Source organism: Taudactylus pleione, unplaced genomic scaffold (assembly GCF_031769625.1).
Source record: "Taudactylus pleione unplaced genomic scaffold, aTauple2 ptg001573l, whole genome shotgun sequence".
In the NCBI taxonomy this organism is placed as follows: Eukaryota; Metazoa; Chordata; class Amphibia; order Anura; family Myobatrachidae; genus Taudactylus; species Taudactylus pleione.
This window is the reverse complement of record NW_028285970.1, coordinates 1528600-1551423: the sequence shown is the minus strand read 5'-3', so window position 1 is coordinate 1551423 and position 22824 is coordinate 1528600. Positions and strand designations below refer to the sequence as shown.

Here is a 22824-nt window from a genome sequence, read left to right as displayed (position 1 = left end):
ATCATCATCATAGTCATTATTACCTTTGTTTAAATGTGAAAAGCTTCGATGAGTGAAAATGTCAATGAACACAGAAACATCTGCTTTTTTATTCTTTTCTCCAGCTTCATACAGGGCCTAAAGAGATATATCATATTATATTCAATAGTACTACACAGCATGAAATGTACACAAAATGCAGTAAAAGAAAGTAAAATGGAAATGCATTCATACCATGGCATCTTTGTCAGCAAGGTCTTCATTAACATAACAATCTTCACTACGTTCACCCTGAAAGCAAGGTTTGAGTATTTACTTTGTGCTGTGCAAAGTTTTAGATATGTTTTTGTTTTTTCCTTAACCACAGCTGCTAATATTCAACAGATATACTATTCCTCTAGATAGATTATGACATAAAAACTAATAAAACACATTAAAAATCCTCATGTTTTCTATTCTATTTGAAATAATAAATATATATTGAATACTAAAAAAATCCTGGGGTTTGGTATTAAATAAGCCTCCAACACTTATGCAATAAAAGTGGAAAAATATATTTGTACTGTATTACTAGAATATGCTACTTTTCATCTTTCTTTCTTTCCCTCGCTCCCTCATACGTATGTCATGCTCTCATTTTCTCACTCCCTCATAAGTCCTGTTCGTTCAAGAACAAATTGGGTGCTAGCAATTGTTTTATATTTGCAACTTAAAAGGGTGTGGAGACTCCAGTTTAAACCAAATTTCAACATACTGTAAGAGTGTGGGAACTTGAAATGTGCCACTCCCTACAGTATGTACTCCACGTTCTGCTCTAGGAATAGGGTCCAGGAGTCACCTCCCTCACTCCCCTCGCAGTCATTGAACGAGAGAATATTGATGACAGACTAAGAACAACTGTTAAATCAGATGTTTCCACTCTTTTAATTTCAGAATGTGATGGACATACTCCAAGACCTGAAGTCATGCTACAGTATATTCAATAGTATCAGTATAACAACAGTGTAGTTTTAAAATGTTTAGTCATGATTAACACCTGGAAAGCATCCCAGTCTACATTGTTTATACTTAACATCAGTCACTGTCACACCTGTAGGTCAAGTTACAAGTACTCCTTTATATTAAGCAAAATCCTAAATACTAAGCCTGGTCGATAGAAGAATGTTTTATAGCTAGTGAACGAGTCTGCAAAGATTGCCAAGGGAAAGGGAATTTACAAACATGTATTGTGCCATTAAAATAGGGAACAGCTAGAGGAAATGAGCCTTCCCTGGGTGGACAATGCACATGTATAGTGTTTTTAAATTGTTCCTCATTATGATCACTGTTTCATGCAGAGAAACTGACAATATTTTACATAAATGTGTTATTCCTTTAGTTAAGATTCATTAGATATGTGATCTTATCGACCAGTAGCTAAGCAGTTACATTTTAATGTTGTTTTAGCCTTACTAAAATGATTGAATTTGTAGGTGTACTTGTTTTTTAGCTAATTGTGGGGTCTATTTACTACGCAGTGTTAGGAGACAGAATGAAAAGTGATAAGGTGTCATTGATGACAGTTGGGAGCTGATTGGCTGGCACCTTATCACTTTCATATAACTTTTCACTCTGTCTCCTAACACTGCTTAGTAAATAGACCCCTATGTACCATAAGTCCTCAAGCAAATGAAAAACAATCTGACAAATGCATTTTGAAATATATCCCATGTCTTGCATCATTTACAGTTATACACTGAGGCTTACATTCAATTCATGAGGGATGAGCAGTTGTGATCAGTTGTGCTCTCCCAAGAACTACAGTATAACAACCTGGCAGATTTTCCTGCACACCACTATGGAGTGAGAGGTAAAAAGAATCATGTTGGTGGACAGGAAGTGCCAGAATGGGATGTATTAAGCATTGCATTTTGGATGCCACTTACTGTATGCATACCGGTATTTATAATGCTGGTATGCACGTACAATTGTGATTAAAATAGCAAAGGACAGCTCTTCCGTAGCTTTGTACATATGGGAAATGTGGTCAAACTTCATTTTTGGAGTTTTGACCGCGTTTTCCCATTAGTACATCCCACCCCCAGCGAGATAACTGGAATACCAGAACCTTGCACTGATTGTTGGCAATTGAATGTCACCCTACATTTGTAATCATGTACTACATACACAACTGTCATATTAAGGCAGAATAAGGAATGTTTAAAATTATGTGGGAGATGTATCAAGTCTCTTATAGAGTTGAGAAAGTTACCCATAGCAACCAATCAGCTTCTATCATTTTATACCTGATAAATGCTAGCTAGAAACTGATTGGTTGCTATGGGCAACTTCTCCAGACTCTTTAAGAGCCTTGAAACATCTCCCCTAAATTTTTATTATTATTATTATTATTATTATTATTATTATTATTATTATTATTATTATTATTATTATTATTGAGCTCTGGTGAAAGACATTGTACTGTATTATGAACCGTATAAAACAAATATTTAGAACAAATTGCATAGACATAATGCTATCTCTGTGAAGAATGTGTTTGCAGTTATTTTTATCATTAAAAGTTCCCGAAATGTATGCAACGAGGGAGATGTATCAAACCTTTGAGACAGATAAAGTGGATAAGTTACCCATAGCAACCAATCAGCTTCTAACTGTAATTTTTTTAAACTGTGCTAAATAAATGATAGCTAGAAGCTAATTGGTTGCTATGGACACTTTCTCCACTTTATCTCTCTCCAAGGTTTGATATGCCTCCCCCTATTTACACTCATGTAAGTTGCTAGCAACTCTTAGGTTGAGCACAAGGTTTAGTGTTCATATAATAATATTCATATGTGTTTGCAGTAAAAATGGCCCATACCTTCAACAGGGTCAGCAAAACCTTCTGAAAATCTCCAGATGTGTCATCAGTAATATCCTTCTCTAGATCAGTTTTATATTCTGTGAAATAAAGGCAAATTAAGTTAATATCTTTTTGGTAAAGAAGTCAACAACACTAACCTAACCTAACCCCCCTAACCCTAACCTTCCTTAGGGGTGCCTAACCCTAACCTCCCCCCAAGTGCCTAACCGTAATCCCCCCTCTAAGTGCCTAACCCTAACCCCCCCCCTTGCCCACTGTCTAAACCTAAGTCCCCCGGGTGGGTGCCTAACCCTAACCCTCCCTACCCCTAGCCTAACCCTAACACTCCCGAGGGGGTGCCTAACCCTAAGTACCCCACGGGTGCCCTAAACCTAATCAACCCCCCCCCGGGGGCTTCGATGGGATGCCGGGCGCCTGTCTCCAGTCGTCGGGAAAATGACAGGCGTCTAGATATAGACGCCCGTCATTTAACCCACGTCGGGATAAAGCAGTCGGGAAGCCGACTGTCGGGATCACGTCAGCCGGTTTCCCGATTGCATCCCACTGTGACACTGGAAGAGATCTGACTGACCTTCTCAAGCATCAAGCAGCTGTATTTCGTCATATATGGTCACTTATGTGTGTAACCAAACCAGACTCTGATCCTATTGTTTGACACTAGGGCAGGACCATACTGTAGGCCTGATTCAGCAGTGTATGTAAGTACACTGTTCAATGCAGCTTCTCGATTATCGGGAATCTGCGCATGCGCAGGACACATTATGCGAGTGTGCAGAATAGGTCCTGCTAAGTTGCATGCAAGCCCTTGAATGCCTCTGCCTGATTGACAGGCAGAGGCATTTAAGTGGCGGTGCGTGGGTGGGGCGGCCGGCATCCTGGAAACCTAACGTGTCCACCCCATTTTCTGAGAGTGGCCAGCCCTGGGACTGTGTGGGCATATGCAGGCTTACTCAGCTCCCCGGCCGCCCGGTGCCATCCACCATTGCGACCATCAACCACCTCCTGCTCAGTGGCGTAACTACTGCCCCCGCAGCCCCCGCGGTGGCTTGGAGGCGCTGGGTAGCTTGGGGGCGACGGGGGCAGTAGTTACGTCACTCAGTGGCGGAACTCCCATGACTACGGAGGGTGCAGGGGGTGTGTTACCAGCGGGCGCCCGGCTCCTATTTAAACCCCCGGCGGCAGCCAGAGGACGGAGCTCCCTCCGTCTTCCGGGTCCCGCAGGGCACTATGGGAGTGACGTAATGACGTCACTCCCATAGTGCCGAGGAGCGGACGCCGGGGACGGAGCTCAAGAGTGAGCTCCATCTTCCGGGTCCCGCAGAGCACTATGGGAGTGATGTCATGACGTCACTCCCATAGTGCCGAGGAACGGACGCCGGGGTATGGACGGCAGCAGCATTGGAGCAGGGAAAAAGGTAAGTGTTTTTTTTTTCTTTTGTGTGTGTTTGTGTGCACTTGGGGGGGGGAGAGAAACTACTGGGGGCAACTACATGGGGCTCACTACTGGGGGCAACTACAGGGGGCTCACTACTGAGGGCAACTACAGGGGGCTCACTACTGGGGGCAACTACAGGGGGCTCACTACTGGGGGCTCACTATTGGGGACAACTACAGGGGGTTCACTACAGGGGGCTCACTACAGGGGGCAACTACAGGGGGCAACTACAGGGGGCTCACTACTGGGGGCAACCACAGGGGGCTCACTACTGGGGAAACTACAGGGGGCTCACTACAGGGGGCAAGTACTGGGGCTCACTACTGTGGGCAACTACTGAGTGCAACTACAGGGGGCTCACTACAGGGTCTCACTACTGAGGGCAACTACAGGGGGCAACTACTGGGCACACTACTAAAATGGGCACAACTACAGGGGCCACTACTAGAAGGGGCACAACTACAGGGGGCACTATTTGAAGGGGCAAAACTACAAGGGGCACTGCATATGGGCACAACTACAGGGGGCACTACTTTAATGGGCACAATTACAGGGGGCCCTGCATAATGGGCACTACTACAGGTGGCATTTCATAAGGGGCACTATTACAGGGGGAATTGCATAAGGGGCACTAGTATAGGGGACATTGCATTTTGGGGTACAACTACAGGGGGCACTGTATAAGGGGCACTAACTTGATACACACAGTTTACAGGTTATAAACTATGGGCCTGATTCAGAGCCAGACGCTATTTGCGGACGCTCGTTCAGAAAAAGGGGCTGGATATTTAAATTGAGTGCTCGCTCTTTGTAGTCTGTTGACGCCTCTATGTCTGAACGAGCGTCCGAAACATGCGCTCGCTATTTTGTACAGACGCCCCTTGGCCGCTCGCATCCTACGTCATCTCCGCTATTTATTAGATTAATCGAGTACATCGAAAGGCGTATGAACTGCTCGCAGTGCTTGTGGCAGCATTTTCCTACCGCAATCATGCGAGCAGTTCAGGCTAAAAGACAACCAAGTGACGTGGTCGATGACGCTGCTTTACTAATTATGCACACCCTTAAAACGGCCGTTTTGACCATTTGGCACGCCTGCGTTCGGATCTCCACTCCCCGTTTTCAAGCACCTTCCCCTGTTACCACCCACAAACGCCTCATCCTGTCACTCAAATTAGCAGGCATTCGCTATTTTGCGAGCACACGATTTCCACCCGCACTGACTTGTTGGCGCATGTGCATTACAACCCATACGCATGCGCAGATGTGCGAACATCGCTCGGAGTGAACGAGCGGCCGCTTACGAGCGGCTCTGAATCAAGCCCTATGTTCCCAATAATCTGGTTCTACACGGACATAAAAACTGTGCAACCTGTCTTGAGCTGAGGAGACAGACTGGCAGGAGCAGAGTGGAGGGTTGGTGAAGTAGATCTGTCATTACTGTGTGCATAATGTGCTATTAGGGGCATTACTGTGTGGCATAATGTGTAAGAGGCATTACTGTGTGGCATAATGTGTTGTATGTGGCATGACTGTGTGGCATAATGTGTTGTATGTGGCATTACAGTGTGGCATAATGTGAAATAGGGGCATTACAGCATGGCATACATTTGTTATAAGGTCTTTACTGTATGTCATTTTGTGTTATACGTGGCATTATTGTGTGTCATGTGTAAGGGGCATTGCTGTGTGGCATAATGTGTTGTAAAGGGCATTCCGGTGTGGCACACTGTGTTATAAGTGGATTTACTTAGTGTGTCATAATGTGTAGGGAACGTTGCTGTATCATGTAACCACACACCTTAAACGTCGTCTTTGGGTGTGTTTGATCTTTGGGGGGTGCGGGGGGGGGAGCCTGAAACTTTTTTGGCATGGGGGAGCAAAATTTATAGTTACGCCACTGCTCCTGCTACATTTGCATTATTGCAAGGATCGCAACTGCAAATCTGCCTGTATGCAGCTTTGGGAATGCGATCAGGGGCATATCTGTAATTAGTTACAATATTATAATATTACAGTATCTAACACTTACCTCTCCAAGGCCCCACGTTGGGTGTCCCAGCGCTGCTTAAAACGTTGGAAATTGCCCGCCGCGGTAGCCGGCCAGCCTCGTCAGTCGGCTGCCGGCCGCCGAGGAGAGAGGAGGGGGCCCCGGATGGGGAATGTACACGGGCCCCTCCTCTCTTAAGATGCCCCTGACTGCAAGCCTTGCTGTTCAGGCCCTGTGTGCGATCAGCATTTCTTATGAAAAACGAGAGCAGCGTATTTGCACTATCCTTATTGCTAAGGGAGAAAAAGATGTGGCTCCTCCAGTAACCCTATTGATTTATCAAATAAGCATCCATCTTATCTCAGGAAAACAAACACATGTACCTCCAAAATTTAGTGACAAGAAATTCCATCAATTATTGATCCAATTTATTTTATGACTAGATACCTTCTTTGTAGACTTTCTTGATTTGCTTTAATTGTTCATTACTTCTTGTCACAATAATTTCAATGAGCGTTTCCTCATTTGTCCCAAGACCCTGTTAATAGAATGAAAATTTCCAGGAAAATAATTTATTCATACATTTTCTTTCTTTTTGTAGGAGAAATACATATTTACTTACTGAGAATCCTTCACTATACAAATGTTTAATGCAATTGCAACAATGGTTTGAGATAAGTTTCTACAGTGCAAACAGTATGCTATGGATCCGTAATAATCTCAATAATAATAATAATATTATTATTATTATTATTATTATTATTATTATTATTACAATCCCCCCCAATAAAAAAATATAAAATCTCTATTTGCCAAAGATATCTACTTCTATTTCCAGGCATGATTAATTTGTAGGAGTCTGAATATGCCTTTGGAAAGATATATCTAAGTGACATGAACAGGAAAAGACTGAACTGTGACCAGGATAGGTAAACATAATGACCTTTTATTGATTAAGTGACATTGGATCTGGCTGCATATGAATAAGGGCTGTCAACCGAAAGATACAAAATCATTTAGCACTCAGATGGGCTTAGAATTAATAAGACATACTGTAGGAACATCACAACAAATCATTATATTAGTGATAAGTGAAGTAAATACCTTTGTTGCAGCTTTTAGCTCTTGAGCATCAAACTGTGCTGGGGTTTTCATCATGTCCAAAATGGCCCCTTCAAGTTTCCCAGAGAGAGCTTTTTTTAGACTGTCTTCCAGAGACTACAATATAGTTACAGGCAATTTGTTATTATGACTGTATGTAAGCAATAATTTTTCATTGAGGTAAAGGTTTACAGATTTTCCTTCGGTATTATCTAGATATCTATAGTGCATTATAAAACATTTGAACAAAAGGACAATGCTATATCAAAACAGTTTGTGTCCATATTTGTTACTATATTATCTATGTTGTACAGTTTTTTTCTGATGTATCTGAAAGCAAAGCAAAATGATTGCCATCTTCAAACTTATTTGCAAAGGCTCTTTAATACCCCCCCCCCGTATATAGCAAATAGGTTACAACATTCCCTGTCAAAGCCGTGAGCTGGCATGTGCCAAATGCCTTGGCATGAGAGGACTCCAGATGTTCATACATCTAAAATGTACAGTATATAACGTTGAGGTATGGGGCTGGAGAGACACAGGGAATACAAGAGGGAAGAGGCTTCATGGTGGCCACAATGGGTACAAGCATGATACTGTATTTCCAAAATGTTGCTGCTGCTAAACCCTCTATTCTTATGAACTAATGTTTTGAGAGAGGGATGTTAGGTCCCTCCACACTGAGAAATTTCATAATTTAGTTTAGTTAGAGACCTGGACAGGCCAGGATTTACTTTTACATTTTGTACTACTGTATATATTTTTGTAATGCAAACAAAACCGGCTTTAGAAACTTGTGCCAAGGCCCTGGACTACTACTTGACTATTACACACAAATTGTGTGTGTGTATATGTATATATATATATATATATATATATATATATATATTATATTGACCCCGTGATGAAATCCTGGGTCAATGAAACGCATTGGGGAGCTGCTCCTCTTGTCTCATGAACTATTTGCACTTTATTCATTTAAGCATTGACTTTTTAAAAATCTTATTGTTTTTAAACCTCTCTAAAAACATTTTTTTTTTAACTTTACTTTTTTACTTAGGAATAAAATTACAAATATCACACAATGTTACAACTGATCTTACAAGATTTTAATAAAATAGACCTGATAATTTTTTGTGCCGCAAAAATGGCTGTTATAGGTGTCTAGGCTGTACTACTTGTACATATTTAAGCACTGGTGACACTATTCTACATCCGTACTCAGGCAGGAGATTTCAAATTAAGTGGCCACTGTCATGTAGTATAAGCTTTGTTGTGTATGTGATTTTCTGCCCTTGAGGCCTATACTACGTTGGTAAGACGGAGTTAAAATTTAAGATGAGGATGGCACAGCACCGTTCTGCCATAAGGGCGGCATTGCAGTCTGGCACCAGTGAACAGCCAGTAGCCCGACATTTCGCTATATATTTCAGCATAACATGGCGACTTTAAAATATAAGATTATAGACCACGTACAGTACCAGTGTCTATATGTGGTGGTGACAGGGCTAAAAGGTTATTACAATTTGAGTCCAGATAGATTTTTCATTTGGATTTGTTGGCTCCCATGGTCTGAACGTGATGTTGGGCTTAATTAATTGTATTTAATGTGTCCTGATGGAATTATGGTGACAGTCTTATGTCTACAGTTGTTCTTTGTGATTTACTAGTTATTCCAACTTTTAACCACTAGATGGGGATATAACACAGGTTATGTTTCTTCTTTCATCTTAATATGTAATTTTTTTATAGATCATATGCTCCAGGGTCCTTATATGTTTATAGTCTGTACACTTTATATGATATTGTTCCATTTCCACATATGCACTTTAAATGTAATTTGTTTGTGTACATACCAGGATACAATATGTTTATGCCTAATATAATACATGTTTTATATTTATTGCTGTTTATGATTTTGCTGGGCTTCACTAGTGCACGTTTTGTCTTGCACTGCATCTACATGGGTTTGTTTACCATGGCTTATTCAATGTATCCACAGGTTGCTATGGTCCCAGGACCAGAGTTGATGAAGTAACTTCCGGAAGTGCCTGTACAGGACTTTTGGCAAGCGGGACCTGTGCACCTTTCAGGGGGAGATGGGGGCAAGTTTTGATGATTGTTACACACTATTTATTTGCCTGTTTTTGCCACTTAATGTTAGATTGCTGTCCTGAGGAAGGGGATGTGCTTCCCAAAACGTTGACCACCCATTAAACACCCTAACACAGGGTTCACCTTTTGCAAAGTCTCTGAGTGCCGCACCTCTTGTTTGGTTGGTGTGTGTATATATATATATATATATATATATATGTATATATAATATATATATATTGACCCCTTCATGAAGTCCTAGGTGGATGAAACGTATTGGGGAGCTGCTCCTCTTGTCTCATGAACTATTTGCACTTTATTCAGATAAGCATTGACTTTTTAAAAATCTTATTGTTTTTAGACCTTTCTATAAAAAAAACATTTTTTTCAATTTACACTTTTCTAGACTTTTTTTAAAGTGTTTTTTTTACTTTTTTTTAACTTTTACTTTATTTTTTTTACTCTCTTTTATTTTTTAACACTGGAGCAGATGGACACCATCATGTCAGATGCACAGCCCCTGGATGCACAGCACAGCCCCTGGATGGATTCAGCACACAGTCCCTGGATGGACAGCAGAACCCCTGGACATACAGCAAAGCCCCTGGATAGCACAGACCCTGAACGGACTCAGCACAGCCCATACAGCACAGGTGCGTCGGCAGCACTGGAGCAAATGTACAGCAGACAGATGCATCGGCAGCACTAGAGCAGATGGACATCAGACAAGTCCGTCGGCAGCACTGGAGCAGATGGACACCACACAGGTCCGTAGGCAGCACTGGAGCAGATGGACCCCAGATAGGTAAGTCGGCAACACTGAAACAGATGGACATCTAACAGGTGCATCGGCAACACTAGAGTGTATAGACACCAGACAGTTGCGTCAGCACCACTGGCGTGGATGGATACCAGACAGAAGCATTGGCAGCACTGGAGCGGCTGGACACAGCACAGCACTGAGCACAGGTGTAGCCACTGGGGTGTATGGATGGAGCACATCACAGTCCCTGGACGGACACAGCACAGCCCCTGAACGGACAGTAGAGACACTGGATGGACTAAGCAGGGCCCCTGGATGGACAACACAGCCACTGGACATACAGCACAGCCCCTAGACATAAAGCACAGCCCCTAGGCATAAAGCACAGCCCCTGGATGGACAGCACAGCCCCTGGATGGATTCAGCACAGCCCCTGGATGGATTCAGCAAACAGTCTCTGGATGGACCGCACAGCCCCTGGATGCACAGCACAGCCCCTGGATGGATTCAGCACACAGTCCCTGGATGGACAGCAGAACCCCTGGACATACAGCAAAGCCCCTGGATAGCACAGACCCTGAACGGACTCAGCACAGCCCATACAGCACAGCCGGAATGAAGTAAATGGCACTGATCACTGCGGAGAGGGAATTATATGCAATCCAAAACCCACGAGTATCCGACGCGGGATTGATGACATTTTGCCTTATTTTCGGATCCGAGTCAGATGGGAAGACCCAAGACCTACTCAGATCCAGTTTGTATTTGCAATGTTTGGGTGGACCCGCTCATCTCAAATTGATGGCATTCTAATCTAAGAATAAAGACACCCATGTATTATTATTTGTATATTATGTTTTATATTCTATACTTGTCAAATATGAAAAGTTAAGAATCAAAAAGTAAAAAAAACCCTAATACCCAGTTAGCATTGCAGTCATACAATTTAAGTATTACCTTTCCAGTTTGTTTTTTGAAGGTTTCTTTAATTTCTTGACGTTGAGCATTGTTTCTTTTAGTCAGAATATCAATAATAGTTCCATTATCAACATCTAAAGACATACAAATAAGAATAAAAAGAGAATACATATAAATAAAAACACATACATGAAAAAAAGTTTGCTTTAGTACTGGGAAAATTATCTTTTTTTTACCTCTATGCGTCATTCCATAAAAAAATTAAGTGTAATCAGACCCATGTTTTGTTTAAATTTGCTATTTTAACAAGTCAGTAGGGCAGATTCTATTAGCCATGCTGTTTGCTGCACAGATAAAGCTCCAGATTTTAATATCCAGAGCTATTCAATTACTGTATTAGGTACTGTCATTTTCCTGCGCAGGAAATCTGAGGCTAATGCACACTAACCCATACATTCCGGGTTAAGTGCCCAGAATCTATGGGTTACCCAACATGAAAGTATGCATTTAATGTAGATTTCTGTCTTGCAGCTGCTGAGGTTTTAAGGAAAAATCTGATGGGGCTTACAGCATGAGGAAGCAGCACTAATTGAATAGCTCAGAGGAAAGCTTTAGCCGTACCATAAACTCTGTGGCTAATTTAATCTACCACAATGACGTTTGTACTACAACACTTTACAAAATCCAAAGGACCATAATGGTTCGTATCCTGCACCCCATGTTTTGATAATACAGAGAAAGATGGACTGTAATGTAGGCATAGTACATTTGTTGATTTTAAGACAGTTTGAAAGCAGAAGACTGCTGCAGGAAGGATAGAGGAGTCAATTAAGGGCTATATGCAACATGTTCCTGTAAATTGTATTGGAGAAAGGTTCGAACAAATACTCATTACAGCTTGATAATTCTTAGAGATGTGTGGTTACCTCCATGTTTTGTTTTTGGTTCCAAATCATTGTCATGTTTTGGTTATAGCAAAACCACTCTCAAGTGTTTTGGTTTGGTTTTAGTTTTGGATTCTTTAAAAATTGATAAAAACAGCTAAAATCATGTAACTTATATCTGTTTTTGATCCTATAGTATTACTAAAACAAATATCATTAGTTTCCAATAACTCACACCTCACATCAACTGAAAACACAATGGAGGGACTTAAATGCAATCCAAAATATGCATGATCCAGTTTTTAGATCCGAGTTACGAACTTGGTGAGAAGACCTGAGTTGGGACTCTGTTCTACTCGGAACCCCAAAGTGTTCCGAGCCGGGACTCGGTTTGACGGAATCCCAAAGTCTGGCTGTGTTTAGTTTTTAGCAAAACTGAAACGCTCATGTGTAATAGTTATAGAGTACACTACTACCTTTGCCCTCATTGTGTGACAAAGGGCCAGATTCAGCTGCGAATGCAGCAAAGTTTTTTACGCAGATTCCTGATGTTCAGGAATTTGCGCATACACCAGACCTGTTCCTGTGCAATACAAATCTGCTATGTTGCTTACAGTTCGGCAGCAGACAGTCAGTGATTGACAGTCTGTCACCATTTTGGGCAGAGACTGCGGCAACAGCCTCTGTTTCTAAAAACAAAGGCAGATCGCCACTGTTGTGGGGGAGTGACGAGGTCAAGATCTCTGTCAGCTGATGGAGATTTCCTGGCCTCATTTCAGCACCTGTGGTGGCCGCCCAGGTACCTAAACCTAACCATAGCCTAAACCTAACCCTCTCATAGTGCCTAACCCTAACCACCCCCTTTTGCAGCCTATCCCTAACCCTCCCCAAGTGCCTAACCTTAAAAATGTTTAAAAGAACAACAAAAAAATCACATGTTGAACAATTTTGTGTCGACCATTTATGTGTTGACCATTTGTCCCTGTCAACCTTTTGTACCTGTCAAACATTTGCACTGTTGTCCTTTTGCAGTTGACCTATTGTTCCTGTCGACCTATTGCATGTTAGCCATTTTTTGTCTACCTATTCATTGCTGACCTTTTTACTGTAACCCAGTCATCTGGATACCGTTACAAACACTATAATCCTTAGGTCTTCAGGACTAAGTCCTGTCCTGATTCTCATCCTACTGTACTTATCTAATCACTCTTTCAGTGTCCATTTCTGTGGATCCATCTCCCTTTTGCTTCCTCTATCAATTGGAGTACTGCAAGGCTCAGACTTAGGTTTTCTGCTTTTCTCAGTTTATACGATGCCTCTTGGCAGAGCCATAACTAGACTTTTTGGTGCCCTGTGCCAGAAAGAGCATTGGCACCCCCTAATTTTTCAAAGGGACATAATGCACCCAAAAAAGGGGAATGGCCTCATGGGGAAGGACCAGGGAAGAGATAGGAGAGGCCAGGAGATGCTGGTAATGAAATAAGAGGAAGCTACAAGAGAAAATGTTAATAAACAGAAATTTTACAGGCCCAAACAGCGCCCCCTGACCTGTGGTGCCCTGTGTGATGGCACCAGCCGCACTACCCTAGCTACGGCCCTGTCTCTTGGCACACTTATGAGCTGTTTCGGATTTCAGTATCATCTGTATTCAGATGACACATAAATCTACCTATCCTCTCCAGATTTCTCACCATATGTGTTGGCCTTCAGTTCTTGGATGACATCTTGACACCTCAAACTTAATCATTCCAAAACAGAGTTAATAATATTTCCTCCAGCAAATAGTAGTTACCTTCCTGGGGATGTAGTCAGGAAGCTGGCGGTCGAAATGCCGACTGACAGCTTCCCGACAGTGAAATCCCGGCATGGGACTAATGATAGGCATCTAAATACTGACACCTCTCATAAGCCCCACGCCGAAACCCCCACGCCCGGCATCCCAAACGTACTGAAGGTAAGCCGGATATCGTGAGCGCATAGCTGTGGGGGGAGGGTTAGGTTTAGGTACTCCCGGGGGGACTTAGGGTTAGGCACCCCCTGGGAGGGTTAGGGTTAGGCTAGTGGAAGGGGAGGTTAGCATCAGGCACTACTGGGGCGAGGTTAGATTTAGGCACCCCCCCAGGTGGGTTAGGTTTAGGGTGCGGGGAAAGAGGGTTTGGTTTAGGCACCCCTGGGGGGAGGTTAGGGTTAGACACTAGGGGGGAGGTTAGGGTTAGGCACCCCTAAAGGTGGGTTAGGTATAGGGGGGAGAGGGGAGGGTTAGGGGGCTTTCTCACCTGAGTTGGGATCTTCATGTGCTGGCCTTCTGGCGTCGGTATCCACCAAGCTTAGGTCTGGTGGTAATTTGTACTGATTCCCCTGCCTGATATCTCTATCACTGTTGATAATATGACAATCAACCCCACCCCACAAGCTCACTGTCTTAGTGTCATCCTTGACTCTGAACTGTTCTTTGTTCCCCACATTCAATCTGTTTCCAAATCTGTATAACTGGTTAAACAATCATATGGAGGATACAAGAATTCTAAGATTATGTTTTGTTTGATGGGTATTCTGAGCTGCATTCAAATGATTAGATAAGGTACAATAGATTACCACAAAAATATATTAATATGAGATTTGTACTATCCTATCGCTATGTAATCTGCTTTATTCACACAAATAAAGCATCATCAAAGCAATACAATGTTGTTGGAAACTGCAGTTACTGTGGTAGTGTCTATGGTTGGATAACTACTATGAGCCCTACTTTCTTACCTTTTGCAGTCATTGCCTTTTCCAATGCAGTGGCATCCTCTAATGGATTGTACTTGGGTTGTGGTGGCAAATTTGAGCCAGCTTGTACTTCATGGGCTGCCTAATTAGGCAAATGTTATTTTACATTATTTTACAGTGAATATATTTGTGTTAACTTAAAATTACATGCAAATATATAAAACATTCTATACTTTGTACAATAAGCAAATATACATTCTATTAAATTACAGTAGATCATCATACATACACATAGCAATTGAAAACCCACATGACCATCATAAAATAAGAAACTAATACATTTTCTTTCTTTCTTTTGTGTCAATCCATGTCAATAAATTAGCATGTGCGGTGAACTTTTGCAGAGAGATATCAGTTTGAAACAAACTATTTATAAATGATTTCCTGACCTCACAGTGCTGTCCTTATACTTACATATTGTTTATAATATAGATTCAACCATTTGGGCTCCAAAATGGTTCAGTTGGAAAACAGGTCATTCTGTCTCCAGTTCTATCATGTGCCATCTCATTTTGGAAATGTACTCTTTGGCATCAGGTCATATACAATTTAGCTTAGTTGCCTACCAATATATAGATTCAAACATATGGGAACCTGCTTGTTTTAATTAAATTGTTAGGATAAGTATTAAGCAATCGAGGTAGGTGGTTGGGTTATGAGTAGTGCACTATGGTTAGGGATTTGGGTTGGGGTATGTGATTAGTCATTAGAGACCTTGAGACCTGGCACGAAGACATTGGACAAAGGGTAGATATTTAGGTTTGGCACACAAATCAATATTGCCAGAGACTATCTATCTATCTATCTATCTATCTATCTATCTATCGATCGATCTACAGTATCTTAAATTAATGTTGATCTGTTGAAGAAATTCAATTTTACTCACAGTGCTGCTCAATTGTGTTTGCTGTGAGGCCTGCAGCATTTGCTGAACTACAGAACAAGTGGTTTGTTGCTCCATATTCTAAAAAAAAAAAAAAAAAGCAATTTGTTAATCATATGTAGTGTAGTAATATATTTTTTGTTTTGGTTTATATCATGCCCTCATCCGTCTTAACACAAAATGCAATCTTTCACAGAAGCATAGAGAACAAAAAAAAAATGTTTACTATAAAAAAAAAAAATCACTTTATCGTTAGTACAGTATAAACAACTTCGCTGTTACAGATGACATTTTATTGCTGTCGGTAAGTTAGTATTCACATACCTGTAGAAATAGTGTAAAATGGCATTTGTTGCCTCTTAAAAATGCGTCTTAGAGGTCCAAATGTCGTTTAAATGCAAAAAGCAAAGGTCGCTGGGTGTGAGCGTACGCATATAGCAAGTAGCTCTGAATCAGGTCCCTAGTCCTCTAGAGAAAGAACGAAAAACAATCTGCACCCTGCTCGCAGAGAGGAATGGCCCAATGTTGAATAGCACATGGCTGCCAAATCATATTGGCACATGAGGAACATTAAGCATTAGCGTGTAAAATTGTTGTTAAGAAAAAACTATTAGTTATAAATAAATACTCCCACACACAGACCATCAATTTATTGCTCACCTGATTTATGCCCTACAGCAGGGGTGGCCAGCCCGCTGCTCTCAAACAGACCCCCACTAGTACTTAGAATGCTGATCTCTGAAGCGATCAGAGACTAAAGAAGCCTCTGATCTCTTCAGGAACCAGCGTTCCCAGTAATGCAGTGCACGGGTGATGTCATGACGTCACCCGTGATGTGAGGAGCCTGCACACCTGCTGAATCCAGTTTGATCCAGCTGGCAGCGGAAATGGCAGTAGCAGCGACAGTGGGACTTGGGAGCCCTGACAGCGTCGAGCTGTGCCAGCATGAAGACAGGTAAGTTTCTTCATAGGGGTGTGGGCAGGGAGGAGCAGCTAGCACTACCTTAGGGGGCATGACTACAGGGAGCATTGCAGAATTGGCACAACTACTGGGGGCATTGCTTAATGGGCACAACTACAGGGGGCATTGCAGAAGGGCCACAACTACTGGGGACATTGCATAATGGGCACAGCTACAGGGGGCATTGCATAAGGGCCACAACTACTGGGGGCATTGCGTAATGGGCACAGCTACAGGAGGCATTGCATAAGAGCCACAACTACTGGGGGCATTGCATAATGGGCACAGCTACAGGGGGCACTGCATAAGGGCCACAACTACTGGGGGCATTGCTTAATGGGCACAACTACAGGGGAGCACTGAATATGGAGCACAACTACAGGGGGCATTGCTTAATGGGCACAAATACATGGGGCACTGCATATGGGGCACAACTACAGGGGGCACAGCATAATGGGCACTGGCTTTCTCAATGTATTTTATGTGGTTCTGGATTTCAATATGTATTTTATATGGATGTGTATTTTAAATGTATTTTATGTGGATCTGGCTTGTTTCTGTGTATTTTATGTGAACGTGGCTATTTCAATTTTTTCTATATTGCTCTGGCTTTTTCTTTCACTTCAATAGTGAAAAAATTATATTGGGAAGTTTATGTAAAATGTGTATTTTAAAGGTGCTGGGCTCACAAAGGGGTGTGACACAAGGTCATGCTCCTGCGAATGTCATGCCAAAGGCGCCTTGTGACCACTAGGCCATGCCCCATTTTTGCACGAGCACCTTTGGCGCACCAATGCGATCTGCTCTTTAACTTGACCACAGATATTTTTTAGCTCTTTGCCTCTGACTGGTTGTCCACCCCTGCCCTACAGGGATGGCCAACCTGGACTGAAGTGGAACTGAACACCCCTCCCCCACACACACCCTTCCCAAGGAATGCTAGAACTTGTGCAGTAGCTCATCATGTGTAAATGCTTAAAAATATTTTTTTACAGCATGGGGCTGTTTTTCTAGGAGAGTTGCTGCTTATATTAATATTATTTATTTTTACATTTTTTTGCAATAAAAGACAAAAACTTGTCGTCTCTGCATCATAATGTGCTTTGAGTGTATTTTATGTTTTAAGCATTTTTTACTAAACATGCATATTGTTCTTTCTCTGCATGCTACATAACGTGTCTTTGCCCGTACATTTATTGTGTAGCTTGCATATAGCACTACAGCCACTTCTTTGGCATTCTGCGTTTGTGCAGGTTACAACAATGGTTTTATTTACACTCATGGAACTTATTAATTTCAGACATTGGGTGTTTGCCATTAAGGTGCCCATACACAGGGCGATAAAGCAGGCGATCTGACTGAGTGGTGCAATTTGCCTGCTATATCGCATAGTGTATGGCCCTGATATCGGGCCGAGTGCGCTCTCGCGGGGTCGTACATCGCACCACCTGATCTCTCTGCAGAACCATAGGATCAGGGGATGCGATGTGCGATCACATTCATTGCTATGTAGGTGAGACAGGTGGGAGCCGGCATATCGGGCAGTCAGCCACCCGATCAAACTGTGTGTGTGGACCGCCCAATATGTTGGACGATGGATCCCCTGTCGTCTCGAACTGTGCCATCGCGCCATGTATGGGGGCCTTTAAGGAAGGTATATTTATTTGCATGTAATTGCATAATTATAGTGTACATATATGACACAGGAGATAAAGAAAGCTTACTTTTATAAGCTATCAGGCCCACTGTGGAGGTATTGTAGAACAAAAAAGCAATGTCTTTTAAATTAAGTGGTGACCAAAAAGTTAGAAAAGGCTGGACATGAAATTAGTTTTTACTTTTGGGGCATAGCAAGTAATACAGTATGACTGACACAGTCACTCAAAGGGATGGGCACACCCATAAAGAGAGAATATGGGCATTTGTCTCCTTATTTGCATAGCGGTCATATGGGCTTATTTATATAAAAAAAACAATGCTTTTTACATTTCTCTCAGTTAATAAATCATCTTTGTGGACTAATTTAGCTATCTCACCATTTTATAACAACAGAAACTATTATATGACTATGTACACTTGTCATCCTTATAACCTCCCTTGTTCAGTAAAATCATGTTTGTTTTTTTAGCAACTTGCACAAATGAAACATGCCCATTCCATTTCCTGTCCCAGAAACTGGGACACACCCGCTGGTTAGGTCTTTGTATCTCACAACTTCCTTTGAAATAATGTCATGTATTATTATATTGTATAGGCGTTTTCTGTAGTTTTATTGTCTCACTAATAGGCTCGCTTAGTTAGCTAAATATAAAATTCACATAAAATCTCTTTATACAGTGCAAACTCTCTTTGAAGCTCTTTATGTTCTTTTTAATCTACTGTGTGATGCAAAATATATTTCGCAAGTGATTATGTAAAATAATCTCCTTGCATTGCTCGGTTAATATCATTTTATGATTCACTTTACCTGGTAATGACTAATTATAATTAAACAAGGCTTATTAAGTAATGTCTATAAAAAATATTCTACTTTAATGTATGCATTTTAATTCCATAAACTTCACATACTGTATATATTGTACACATAGATAAAATATCAGTGGCACCATCAAATATCAACAGCTTTCTATACAACATACTGTGATAATACCCCACTTTTATGAAACATATATTCATGTGTATAGTTAAATGTGTCATTATTATAATATGGAGAATTATTTACTACAGTGACATAGGGGGTCATTCAGACCCGCTCGCAAGCGCAGGACGCTCGCAAGCGGGTCGATGTTCCCCCACTGCGCATGCGCACGACGGAGGGAGCTCCGTTGTGCGCATGCGCGAGACCCGGCGAGCGACGGGCTCTCCATCGCTCCGGGTCTCGCACCGAAGGGGGCGTGCTGTCGATGTTGATTGACAGCACGCCCCCTTTGGTGGGCGTGCTGGGGGCGTGCTATCACCCACAGCTATGCGAGCAGCCAGGAGGCCGCTCCATTTTCATGGAGGAGGGCACTGATTCAGAGCGAGCACTCTGGTCAGAGCGTTCGGCTCTGAATCAGGCCCATAGTTCAAAGGTTTAAATCTTCACTAAAACCAAGTACTTTAGCATTTATCTGTGTAGCGCAAGTTAGACAATGCAAACAAATATCTAATTGGAGACAAAAGATTATAGATCAGACTTACACATGTAGAGGATGTTAGTAAATAATTGTATGTGTTTTAGCTGCATATTGTGGTTTATAAAGTAGTTTATTTATTGATTGTTTAGTGTTGATAGAGAAAACAAAATATATTTCACATAAAATAATGAATTTTACACAGGTCTTACAGCACCAGAACCACGCTTAACTCAAGGTAAGAATTAAATAGAAAACAAAAATGATGGCAAAGCTGACAATGGTCCCTACTTTTCAGTTAACAGTAATTTGAAAGATTTGTCCTTGTCCTTTCCCTAGAAAAATCAATACTGACTATAGAGTACAAATCCTCTTATTTGACCTGATTCAGGTTAGCATGTAATTATGGCTGCTTCACATGCCAGGAATATAAATGCAGATTTCCACCTGTATTCAGAGCCAGCTACGCCTAAGAGACCACAGAACCCCTTGCCATCCTTGGTTGAAAACAACCCAAATCATCAGCAATCATTTGCACCAGCCCTATCCTTGGTGCGGATGATGCAACTGCTGAATCTCAGCTCAAAACTGAATAGCTTTCAATTCGATAGACACACTGCTGAGATGCATACTCCTGTACCTGTGTATGCAGGCCCTAATGAATGTGCAGTCTGCTGGAGAAATCGAGATCCATATAGAGATAGAAACATGTGCAACTCTGGATCAGGAACATTTTGTAATAATGATACATTGATAAATTTCTCCATGTTGGTTCTTGTACTGACTTTTCAATATTATTTATTGTTATTTCAAATGCGAGAGAGAGAGAGAGAGAGAGAGAGAGAGAGAGAGAGAGAGAGACAGAGAGAGAGAACTATTCTCAGTGTTCATGTAATGATGGTTGATGTAGTGCACCAAGTACTGTTTAAACTCTTCTGGGCACTATACTATTCTTACCTATACCTCCCTAGTAGCAGAATGTCCCTGAAACAGTAATGTCAAGTGGGGTGCTTAACATCTCATGCTATTAATATGTACAGTTTTTAAAGAAGAAAACTAATACACCCCTGTGACCTGAAGGTCACTAAATTAGTGAAGGTTAGTCCTTGCTTGTTTTTCTTTACTAATACCCCTTTTCCACCAACATTCCGGGTCTGACCTGGAGTTGGAACAGAGTTCCTATCCGGATCAGACCCGGAATTTAGCCGGCGCCAACTCGGGATATTCCAGAGTCAGCGCCGCTCACAACGCAGTCGGGTCTGCATAGACTCGGCTTTTGCCGGCATCAAAGTGGACGCTTGGAGATGATGTCATCTCCAAGCGCCACTGAAGCTGGACCAATCGACCGGCTTGCGGCACACTGCAGGTCATCAAGACCCGGAGTGCGCTGTACACACAGCAGGGTTTCACTGGTTACTCCCGTGTTAAACCCTGCTATTTACCTGGGTTGGATTGCCGGGTCACTCGACCCGGCGATCCAACCCTCACCCCTTTTACACCAAGGAGCTGCCCGGGTTAACCCTGCAATAACCTGGGTTTTAGCTTCGGTGTAAAAGGGGTATAAGCGTAGTCAAAAAAACTGTTGGATGAGATAATCTAAAAGCTTTGTAAGAGTGAGTTCAAGAAAAAAATAAAGAAAACTAGACTTAAGTAAATATTTCCAGATTCAAAAACTCAGGCCTTTATGGTGAAAATAAAATATATCAGCATATTCAACTGTCCAGCCAGAAAGTGTCCCTGGAAAATGCATTTGAATGTTAAAAATGGGAATGATCATTTAGTTCAGAAATGTCTTTATTAAAAAAATATATTTCTTGTTTTATTCAATGACTTTATTGTGAGTGGGTAAGGTTTAAACTACAGTACCAATAATGTAATGTGATGCAAGTTGCTGTGGTATTGTGGCTCTGTGTACATGTTTTAAGAACATACCTTTTAATCTATAGCAATTTTTCAGTGATACCAAAAAATTTCTAATAGCATATTTCTTCCAAGTAGAGTTCCTTTAAGAACATAATATACTGACAAACATTAAATGATAAAATGAAATAACGCACAAAAATTCAGTTATTATTGGCTGTACTGAAATATAATATAATATGGGTGCACAGTTGACCTGCATTGTAACTACTGTAAGGAAAAATCACAATTTTTATTAAACAAATAAAAAAACATAGTAAAGTATTTTTGGATAATAAACAAAACATACCTTTCTATAGTATGTCTTCTGTTTTAGATCTCAGCCAGACAAGTATTATCACATAAAATGAAGATGTACCTTTTATAATATTTAGTAGCCACACCTAAGAGAAAAAAAGAGCTTCAGTACATTAATTGGCTGTAACAGAAAACTTGTTTAGGCAACTATTCCTGTTGGAGGAAAGGTTTGAATAGAAAAATAAGGAAATTGCAGATCTTTTGTTTAATGTATGTAAATTTTCTAATGTTAAAGTGACTTGCCAAACTTTGAAAACATAAACTTGCAAAACTGCTCTTACTAAGCAATTATGAAAAAGGGTTTTCATGAAAACCCCATAAGATAGATGAGAAAGCATTGTACAGTAGATGTATAGCAACTGGTTTCAATGATGCACAGTGAAGCACAAAAAAATAAACAATCTAAATCTGATTATATTTACATTGGAAACTTTAGCTGATAGAGGACCTCATTCAGAGTCGGTCATAAGCGGCCGCTCGGTCATACGCATCCGATGTTTCCAAACCACGCATGCGCATGGTTAGTTGTGCGCATGTGTGTACGAGGCTTTGCAATCCAAAATGCTGTAGATCGTACGGCTTACGAGCAGGAAGTGGCTTCCCAGAGTTGATCGACATGAAAGGCCATTTGTGGGTGTTGACGGGGATGGTGGTCTGAAAACGCAGGCGTGCCTCAGCGTTCTGAGGGCGTTTTAGGGGCGTACATAATTTACCTGCTACGACCGACATAGAAGGCCGGAAGTAGTAAAACGTCACTCTGCGAGCAGGTTCCAGGCCTGGCTGATCGTCCAGCTTGAGGTTGGGTACGTGCTTTCACAAGCCTCAGAGTACATTCGATACTATCGAAT

The 22824-nt window shown here is 41.6% G+C and overlaps 1 protein-coding gene across 1 annotated transcript in view; it reads right to left on the bottom strand.

Moving 5' to 3' along the window:
• Positions 1-22011, bottom strand: part of LOC148442297 (annexin A1-like) — a 31405-nt gene extending 9394 nt beyond the window's left edge. The window contains exons 1-9 of the mRNA XM_088464052.1: positions 21969-22011; positions 15689-15766; positions 14785-14884; positions 11183-11277; positions 7372-7485; positions 6715-6805; positions 2840-2919; positions 214-270; positions 24-117 (exon numbers count right to left, since the gene is read on the bottom strand). Coding sequence (XP_088320178.1) covers positions 24-117; positions 214-270; positions 2840-2919; positions 6715-6805; positions 7372-7485; positions 11183-11277; positions 14785-14884; positions 15689-15763 — 706 coding nt within the window. The 5' untranslated portion in view covers positions 15764-15766; positions 21969-22011. The remainder of the gene's footprint in view (positions 1-23; positions 118-213; positions 271-2839; positions 2920-6714; positions 6806-7371; positions 7486-11182; positions 11278-14784; positions 14885-15688; positions 15767-21968) is intronic.
• Between the last annotated feature and the right edge of the window lie 813 nt (positions 22012-22824).